We start from the raw sequence: 10,273 nt of genomic DNA, 5'->3' as shown, positions 1-10,273 counted from the left end.
TGGCAAGCTCTGCCAAACACTTTGCGCCATAATCATCGCGTCCAAAACATGTTGCGTCTCACGCTGTGCATACAGCAGGGCGTTGATGTATTTCGGAAGCTATGCAAATCCACGTTGTCGCACTGCTTCAGCATGTTACAGAGATGGAAAGCTCATGGTAAAAATGGAATGCCTTTGCACAGCTTCATTACATTCTATACATCGGCACTCCAAGCAACTTATCGCGCTGGAGCTTTTGATTTTTTTTAATTTCTACTTATTGTATATTCTATGAGTTTAAATACTCACCGAATGTGGCTATATTACCGAATGCTATATATACAGCATAACGGACACAAATATCCTAAATATAGTTTCAACTCTAACAAAGTCTGAACTGGAGACAACTTCGTGAAGATAGCATAACATCAAGATGATCCAAGAAACCTTGCTTTCCAAGAAGACGGCGATTGTGTAAACAACTTAGAAGCCATTTTGAAAGGTTGGTGGGAAGTGCGCTAGGGCGCAAAAGGTAATCACAGTTTCTTATTTGCATAACGTACGCGAAGTTGTATGTTTGTTCTTAAGTCGCACCTGCAACGCGTTAAAGATACATTTGTCTTTCTTATTACTTTTCCTATTGACGTAAAGTTGCACCCAGTCGCACATGCGCACTCATTTGCATATTCATGCATAGCGTGCGCAAGCGGCGTAGAAAACCATTGAAAATGTTCTCGTATACTGTCACAGTATTCATTCAGCGATAAACTGGGAGATTTTTACCCCGCCCGAAGCCTTGCGTTTTATGGACAGTGCACGAATGGTTAGTGGATCTGTAGTGCTAACTCGTAAGATACTTGAACAATGGTGGCGCAAAGGCATTAAAAATGCGCAATGTAGTGTACTTTCGATTTTAAATAAATGTAGCGTAGTGAATAACAGTATTCTAAGATTCATATACGAAATAAGGGAAATAAGGGAAGTATGTGTCGCCATCTTGTATCAGAATGCAGGATGTTATCATATACCCATGCTCCAAATGCGCTCCGATTCTTCAGCTGCAAGCTGTTATATTAACCGTCCGACTGGCTTCAATCAATGCTGGCCGGACACGGAACACGTCCTAGGTGCCACCAGTTGGCCCTTTGAGGACTCGGAACATGTCCTAGGTGCCACTAGTTGGGCCATTGAGGGGGCCTGGGTTACTGTTCTGCACAATGCATAATTCCGCCATATTGTCAAAATTCGCCATCTTCGGACTTCGAGCCATTAAGAGGGTGCAGCCACCCTGCCATCCAGCAATAGCTGACGAATATGGCGGAGTCGACAGTGACCACCATAGCACCAAGGAAGGCCTTTGGGGCTCTTTGGGACGCCAGGTATCTCAGCTTTTAAGACTCAATAGGGGCGTAATTATTGCGTTGCGCACCTTGGGCACACGTGGTGCGGACAGCACAGAGTGCTGAGACACGTAGCCAGCGCGGCCGACTTCCTCGAGGGCCGATAGGTGCCCGTCACGTGCGTCCGAAGCAGGGACCACGCCGGCGCTTGTCCGTGGCGGCGAAACAAGTCCCGGAGGGGGCGATGTGCATTCGGACTTGGAGCCCGCGAACGCCACGTCAACGGGGACGGTCGAGGCCGGCCTCGAGGACGACGACTTGGGCTTGTGCTTTTGCTTGTGCCCGGAGTGCGATTGCCTCTCTCGCACCGTCGTTGCCCGGGCGATGCTCGCGGTTGAGTGTTCTTCGGAAAAGATGTCGAGTTCGGTCGGCACCTGCGCAGACAAAGTGTTTGTGCTATACGGTATATATATATATATATATATATATATATATATATATATATATATATATATATATATATATATATATAGGGACATTAACATACCGAAGACAAATGAAATGTTCAATAGCCTGTCAAGGGAACTAGAATTCATGATCACCCGTCAGCCTGTAGAGTCGGTGCAGGAGTACATTTGTCTAGGTCACTTACTCATAGGGGACCCCGATCTTGAGAAGGAAACTTACAGAAGATTAAAAAAGTTGCAGTTCCGGCCGAAAGGCTACACGAAATAAGGATAGTAGATTTATCGTCGGTATAAACTTGTAAACATAGACGTACTAACTAAATTAACAAGCATGGTGTCACGCGCGCACAAGCAAACGTGAACGCACCTCACTCGATGAGCGCGGAAACTCGCTGTCAAAACGCTGGAGTGAGTAAGCGCGGTGGCAGCAGCGAGCGAATCGATCTTTGTGCTGCCGCTCGCATCAACGCGAACTATGCCGCGAAAACACAGCGCAGGGCGGACTCTGCCCCTGCCGCAGATGGCTTTCAAGATGCAGGGACCGGGGTGGGCGGACGCGGCGTAGAACTCGTCCCACTTCCTCCATAACTCCCCCAGAGCCATGCGGCCGCCGGCGGGTGCGCGCGGCCGCTCGGTTCGCCCGGAGTAGAAGAAGCTCCCCCCGTCCCCCGCCCACTCCCTACTCTCCCGGCGGAGCGTTGTGCGCGACTGGAAGACAAAACGCTTCCTTCGCGCTTCCCTCCCTTGCGTGTGCGAGATCGAGCCGCGATCGCCGGCTCACCCTCGCACGCTTTCACTTGCCCGTACAGCTACGGCGCACGGCGATGATTTTATCACCCTTGGACTTCATATGGAACCTCACGACGACGATGACGATGACGGCAGAAATGCGCCTGGAGTGTTCATACAGTTGCTGTCGTCATGGAATGGGCTGACGTGCATTCGGAAGGCGTTACCAAATCCTGGCTGGGAGCTTACCGCTGTCGTTGAAAGAAAAGTGCACAATAACTGCATTCTCCTGGTGATAGCATATTGCGCAGAAACTTGAAGGTTAACAAAGAAGCACGAGAACAAGTTAAGGGCCGAGCAAAGAGCGATAGAACGAAAAATGCTAGGCGTAATCTTTATCGACAAGAATATAGCGATGTGGATGAGAGAGCAAATGGGTATAGTCGGTAGTATCGCGGACGTGGATAAAAAAAGTAAAACTGGGCAGGTCATGTAATTCGTATGACAGGTAACCGGTAAACCATTATAGTTACATAACGGTTGCGAAGGGGAGGGAAGCGTAGTCGTACACGGCAGAAAATTATGTGGGGTGTTGAAATGAGGAAATTTGCATTGGAATCAGCCAGCGCAACACAGAGTTAACTGGACATCGCGGGGAGAGGCCTTCGTCCTGCAGTTAACATAAAAATAGCTTGATGATTATTAAGATGACATAGGAACTTAAACAAAAGGGTTCTTTTCACTCAAGACCTGAAAGCACAGATTGAAAAATAGAAGTGACGAACGCCATAAGTGTCTCCCTGGTGTTTCTGTCGCCGATGGGCCAGCCCTTCGTTGGGACCGCACCCTAAACACCAGTGAAGTACTTCTCATAGCGTTCATCGATTCCATGTTTGAGTCTGATATATAGCTATGTCATCCCGCTTCATGGTCTACACACATTTTTTTTCCTTTCCTGAAACTCAAAATTGGGATCACAGCGCCTCGATCAAGATCACTTACTCGGTCAACAAAACCTGCATAACGGAGGAAACCGGCGTCTCGGTTTCATTCAGGAAGACCCTATATTGTCCTCTAACGCAAGAAAAGACTCGTTGTCACGAACTGTTACATATACGAACACTCACAACCCACTGGTTTCTCAAACAACACGTTTACCTGCGGACGGAATCGGGTACGCGTACGTGGACAAACACTCGTTTTGTGTACTTGGACACACAAGTGTAGGTAAAACATTGTGTGGCGATTCATTACGAGTACACTGCATGCTGGATTGCGACATAGTCTAGGGGAATTAGCGTTGTACTTCAAGAGCGTTTATAATCGCCGATGTTAATTTAGCGGTTTTGCACAAATAGTGTCGATTCTTTCCAAATCCGGTGGCTACGAAAGCTTTGACTTGTAGTGCCGCAGCGCGCAGTCTGCAATATTATATATAGTTTAGGATTTATTTTATCTAATAAGGGGTTGCCATCAATCTTGCGTGCAATCTCCTTATGTAATGCGGCTACCCCATTATACTTTACCGTCGTGAACGCCACATGCAACTGAGCGTACGATAGATGCGCCTGATCGAAAACTTGCTCCAGAGTGATAGACTGAGGAAATGTGTACAAGATCGATAGAAATTATTGTTGGAGGGCAGGCGATTTCCTAAAAGTGCTCATACGGCATGAAATCGTAGCGGAAGTTTCTTTAGATGTGGTTTCTGGTTCCATTCCGAGTAATAAAAACTGGCGTCCTTGAACAAGGTACAAGGATCAGAGAAGGATATACATGACTTGGCACGACAACTCGCGTGACGCTCGAAGTCGCAACCACATGGAACACATTTTCTACGCCTTTATCAACTCGACATGCAGAAATCATACTGCTATTGTGGATGGATTGCGTAATGCAAGCATGTATGCTTTTATCAATAACCACACGAAACGTATTTCACACATTTCGGTCAGGGTTATACAGCGCCGTTATCTTGCGACCTATGTAAAGCGAACATGCTGACGCCGGGCGGTACGACGCCAAAGTTACGTTAAGAAAGCGCTGCTTTAACTAACAGTTTTAACTAACAGTTCAGTCACTCACCTTGGGCGATTCAACCGCTGGCCGCAATCGTGTCGAGTGCATAGACGCGTGCGAGGCCCGACGCATCAGTACTTCCTTCCGCAGTTTCTGGAGAGTCGAATCATCCAGATCGTGGGTGTCAGAGGCCGGGCCGCGGTCTACAATTGCCACCGCCGGGCTCTTAGCGCCCAGCTGGGAGACTTGTGGTACTGGCGCTTCCACCTGGCTTGGCTTCTGCTGTGCGAACGACGGAAGTGTGTTATCCTTAAATCCCGAGAGAGTGTCCTTCAGAGGACAGTGCTTCATGCATTGTCACCCACTTGTAATTATGCTGCTAATGTATTATAAACAATTTGTCGCATCAATGTATTTTAAATGATTTCAATGACGGCGTGTCCAAGCGGCTGCTGTTAAAACATGGTACAATGATGATGATGTCTATTTCATGATGTACAATGTCTAATTTATCACAGGTAATTGTCGATGCTTCCTCGATAGCTGATGCCTTCCTCTGGACACCGGCCTACCAGCACTATTTGCTAGGGTGTGGCACAATCCCTGCGTGAGCCTCTGGTATAAAGCAGAAAACGCAGTTCCTGATTTCACACAAGTTGCTAGATCGCAGGAACAGCATGTTTTTCCACGCAAGCGATTTGCCGTATGCATGGCGGGACGAATAATTGGTGGAGTTTTTTGTTTGAGCTTCTGCCGTCAAAAGCATCTCTGTCAATAATCTTCCTTGATATATATATATATATATATATATATATATATATATATACATAGAAAGATTGCACTCTTTCTGAAAGGATAAGCTAACAGTGATCATTCAAGGTTTGCTTTAAGCATTATTCAGGTGGTAATATTATTACGCTGCGCGGCGGAGCCGAAGAACAGGAGATGGAAGAAGTGCATGCGGTGTAGAGCAATGCCTGACTGCCTGCGATCTCGTCTCTGCGCCCCCTCGATCATCTTGTAAATAAACCCATCTCACCCGCAACAATATGCAGGTCACAAAAAAGGATGCGCATGCAGAAATCACCTGTCTCAGTGACAACCTAAAGATTCAGTGGAAACTCCGGCCTCTTCTGTTTCTTCCAAGTTTCTATTTTTCATACACACTCCCTCCGCATCCCTTATCCCCGCCCTTTATTGACATGCTTTTTTTTTTTTTTTTTTTTGCTCGTGTTCGACCGCGGAATAGTTCAAATACACGCAAGGCCGTCGCGGTGACAGCGGCCACTTCTCCCTCTCTCCTAAAATCCTGCTAATACTACGCACATTATTTTTGTTCTGTATAATCCGATATTGAATGCACCAATGAATGAATGAATAAATCAAACAATTAGTCAATAAAATCGCACAGCTCCTTTCCTTTGTGCCTCCGGTCTACATAACGTATTTCGCGATTGCCGCCTATTGTGAAAGTTGTTCGCTTTTACGTGACTAAAGTGATGAGAGATTTTGGCAACCGAATCATCATTTCGAGTATGACATCACTGTATTTGCCACTGTATCTTTACGTTGCCACCAACCGTAAATATGTGGGTGATGTTTTGTTGCTGGGCTGTTGAGGAAGGGTTGGAACGATGAACGCGAGATTGTCCCCGTGCTCTGCGGCGCCGCGTTAGCACTGGTAAACCAACGCGGCCAAAGTCAAGCCCTGCTCATTAACGTCGTGATGTTTGCGGCTCCTCACCGGTAATGCTGGCGTCGTTGTGTCGATGGCGGGCTCTTGTGTGACACCTTCCGGTGGCGCTTTCGGCGAAACTGCGCCTGCGTCCGTGGTCGCGACCGCGGTGTCCGGCTGGGCCCCAGCTGGTTTAGACCGTTTGGGCTGCTTGCTCTTGTGCTTCGAGAAACCTGCGCCAGGAGCATGCCGGACACAAGGTTGTCATTTTCTCCGCTAACCACGCATGTTTCGTTAACGATGCGCTAGTATTAGGAGTGTCAAAGTGAAAAAAAAAGTGTGTGTGTGTGTGTGTGAAGAGAAGCCGGTCACGTGTTAGAAGTAGAGGTGGGGTGGGAGAGCTTAAAAGAGCGTGTATGTATGCGTGTGTGTATGTATGCGTGTATGTATGTATGTATGTATGTATGTATGTATGTATGTATGTATGTATGTATGTATGTATGTATGTATGTATGTATGTATGTATGTATGTATGTATGTATGTATGTATGTATGTATGTGTGTGTGTGTGTGTGTGTGTGTGTGTGTGTGTGTGTGTGTGTATGTATGTATGTATGTATGTATGTATGTATGTATGTATGTATGTATGTATGTATGTATGTATGTATGTATGTATGTATGTATGTATGTATGTATGTATGTATGTATGTATGTATGTATGTATGTATGTATGTATGTATGTATGTATGTATGTATGTATGTATAGTACATCAGACGGTGGGCTGCTCCGGACCACCGTCAGTAGTACTTCGCTCCTTCAAGAGGCTGGAATATGCGCCGAGTGAACATATGAACAACACTTTAGAATGTGGTAACCGCGGTCTAAATCCTAGATTCGAGACCTTAAAGAGGTGTGGCCTCAGAGCATTCGCTGTACTGCACACCAATGGCGATATCGAGTATGAGTTATCTTGGAAGAATACTTTCTCTGCACGATTAAGGCAGGAAGTGTAAACGCTTACCGGCTTATGGGCGATACGGGTTACGTATTGATAAAAAAAGATTACTTTGTCTTCAAGGCGTCGATAACGCTCGCGGTCGGGCGCCAGCAGACTGCAGTTAACTTTGATCATAGAATATTGCCTTGCAAGCTCACATTTAAATGATCACTAAAACTGAAAAAAAAAGAAAAGAAAGAAAGGTTACAACAGACTTTGCAATGCGTCGTAGCAGCAAACACGCGATTTTCGCGCCAGTTTGCTTGTTGACTTCAATTGCACATGTGGCGTGTATGAGTGTTTGTCCTTACTCACATTCCAATACCCGTAAAACGTTGTCACCTTCTCACTATGTATTCACACCTTGGCTAACGCCCACCTTCGATCGATGTGCCATTGAGAAGAACAGCGTAATGATTTTGTCTAGGACATGTATGTTCGCTAATGTTTTGAAGTTTTTGTAATTTAGAACAAAAAAGGTGTTGAATTAAATTTGAACTAGGCTATGAAAACATTTTTGGGCCAAATCAACCCTGTCCGCTTCTATTACACAAGAAAAGCTTGAGTTCAATCAATCAATCAATCAATAAACCAACCAATCAATCGATCAACCAATCAATCAAAAATCAAAAGAGAACATGGGACGCTTAAGGACTTTATACGGGAAGCTCAAGGTACCATCAAAGCGAAAATGAAAAACAATCCCAGATGCACAATGCGCTGCAATTTTTTGACCAGACCAGAAATAAATACTACCGGAGTCGACAATCGAGGCTGAAAGCTGTTCGGACTTCTTGGACTTCTCGCGCTGCTCGTCTTTGGTCCGTTGCTCCTTGTTTTGCTCCAAAGATGCAGCACTTCCAGTTGAGCCCTCACGCTTTTTGCTAGCGTGACCTTGTGCCCTCGCATCGACTCCTTGCTTGTCTGCCACTGGCTTGTCTTCGCGTTTGTCCGCTGGCTTGTCCTTTTTCTTGTCGGTCGTCTTGCCCGTTGACTTGTCTGTTAGATACTCAGCTGACGGAGGCTTTTTACCCGGAAAAACCTAGGAGTAGGAAACCATCAAAGCTCTGTAAATACTGAACATGATACTTAGTAGCGCAAAACTCGAAATAAAAGACAACAGTGAAAGACGAGACGCTCGTCTTTCACTGTTGACAGACGAGAGGAAAGGAAGACGCTCGTCTTTCCTTTCCTCTCGTCTTTCACTGTTGTCTTTTATTTCGAGTTTTGCGTTACTAAGTATCATGTTCAGTAAACACCAACTCGCCCAAGAAGAAGTTATTCTCTGTAAATACGTCGTGTAGTGGAATGCGTATGTCCTTGTTCGGCTCAATAGAAACCATGGTCCACGATGACTATCACTAGTGAATGGTTATAGAAGATAGTATTTGTGAAGAATATCTGAAACATACACACGCTACACGACGGGCTAACGAATTGAAGCTAACTGGAAGAAAATGTGCAAACGACCACATACGTTAGGGGTTTCACTTTTCACTGCAGAACCTTTCTATACCGCATACCAGCACCTAGCCAAATAATGCACTGCTAATATTCTGTCAATGCCATGCAGCTTAGCGTTAGCGTGTCCCTATGCTCGCAAGCAACTTTACACTGCCACTGAACACAGATGCACCCTCCACCACGAACGTTATGAGCACTTCATCTGAGAAAAAAAAAATGAAGTTCAGCTGAAGCGTGTGCACTTTTCGTCAAATTGAAAGGTGGAGTTCATAGTTACGCACATAATTATCACACTGCTCACATAAATTCCAGACATTGTGGCCAGGTACTAATCAATATTAAAGTAAGCGCTATCGCGAAAGTCGTGCTCCGTAAACTTTTGCAGTCGGCTGTACGGTCAACCGCAAATGCCCACGAACTGTGAAGTCTGAGAAATATCTGAATATCTCATCAGCATCAGAACGTAGATTGATATTCGCTTTTACAGATTGTAGAATTATGCGAACAACGTAGTGTTGTGGAGTTTCACTAAATAGACGGTCACAAAGTGCTCTGGGAATTCATTGATTTCTTAGATTCTGTGGTCCATAATGTTTTACGGTTGACGGTGCATTATACTATATTAACATGAAGGCTCCACATTCCTTTCACGGGAGTCTGCTTGCCCGGAAGTAGTACGAGTCTGTAATACGCATCTATAGAGGGCGCTATGTACTCACCGCGAGAGACTCCTTCGGTTTCCGGTTCAGTCCCTCGGATACCGGCTGCGTAATACCCACGCCACTGATGCTAGGGTTCTCGTTCGGTTTTTTACACGGGCCCCATATGCTTGCCGCCGTCGTCTCTCGACTAATGGTGGCAGGCGTGGCGACCTTCGACGGCTCGACGTTCCTGGGGTACTCGCGGTTGTACTTGCGCATCAACAGCCAAATGAGAAGCGCGATCAGCACGGAGCCGATGGCCACCAGCGCCATGGCTAGTGCGTCACCGAACACCCCCGCCATGGTGCAGCTTCGAACGAGTACTAGGAGACGCGATGCTTGAACGCCGGGTGAGGGCTAACAGCGAGAGACGCGGGATCCGGTGTCTTCTGATTGCCCAAACCTCTTCTTGGATCGTGGTCCCTTGACGACACTCTTCGATACTAGTCTCGCTGGAATTCGGATCGAGTATAGGAGAGAAGCCTAGAGAGATCGTTCTGTCGCCGCTGGTGGACCCTATTGAATCAACGCAGTGGCCAAGCTCACGCGATGCCCTCGCGCCAAGGACACGCGGCCAGAGCTCGTCTTCTTCTTTTTTTTTCGAGCGAAGCTTGTTATAAGGTACATATTTGAGTGGCATACGTGTGCGCAAAAAACCATCATGATCAGCACTGGCTGCGAGCGTCGTCGTCTTCTTCCGCAGCTGGCTCGTTGGCGCCCCTCGGTTTGAGCTCATGCACGTGCTCGGCACGCGCTCGTGCCACTGCTCCCGCATTCGTCGTCTTGTTCTACAGCTGGCTGCGTTGTCGTTAATCAGTCCAGCGTATAATTTCACTTCTCTTCTGTCGTCGTAATAGGGAGGCCACGTCTACGGGGGTATGAGCCAATCCTTAAGGGGGTA

The 10,273-nt window shown here is 46.6% G+C and overlaps 1 protein-coding gene across 1 annotated transcript in view; it reads right to left on the bottom strand.

Annotated features, from left to right (window-relative positions):
* LOC125945390 (uncharacterized) overlaps window positions 1-9,701 on the bottom strand; it is an 18,732-nt gene extending 9,031 nt beyond the window's left edge. The window contains exons 1-5 of the mRNA XM_049667137.1: window positions 9,391-9,701; window positions 7,964-8,249; window positions 6,279-6,442; window positions 4,601-4,843; window positions 1,409-1,753 (exon numbers count right to left, since the gene is read on the bottom strand). Coding sequence (XP_049523094.1) covers window positions 1,409-1,753; window positions 4,601-4,843; window positions 6,279-6,442; window positions 7,964-8,249; window positions 9,391-9,675 — 1,323 coding nt within the window. The 5' untranslated portion in view covers window positions 9,676-9,701. The remainder of the gene's footprint in view (window positions 1-1,408; window positions 1,754-4,600; window positions 4,844-6,278; window positions 6,443-7,963; window positions 8,250-9,390) is intronic.
* Window positions 9,702-10,273: the final 572 nt, after the last annotated feature.

The sequence above is a fragment of the Dermacentor silvarum genome, chromosome 5 (assembly GCF_013339745.2).
Source record: "Dermacentor silvarum isolate Dsil-2018 chromosome 5, BIME_Dsil_1.4, whole genome shotgun sequence".
NCBI classification, from domain to species: Eukaryota; Metazoa; Arthropoda; class Arachnida; order Ixodida; family Ixodidae; genus Dermacentor; species Dermacentor silvarum.
Note: the sequence above shows the minus strand (reverse complement) of the source record. Positions and strands in the feature narration are given on the sequence as shown.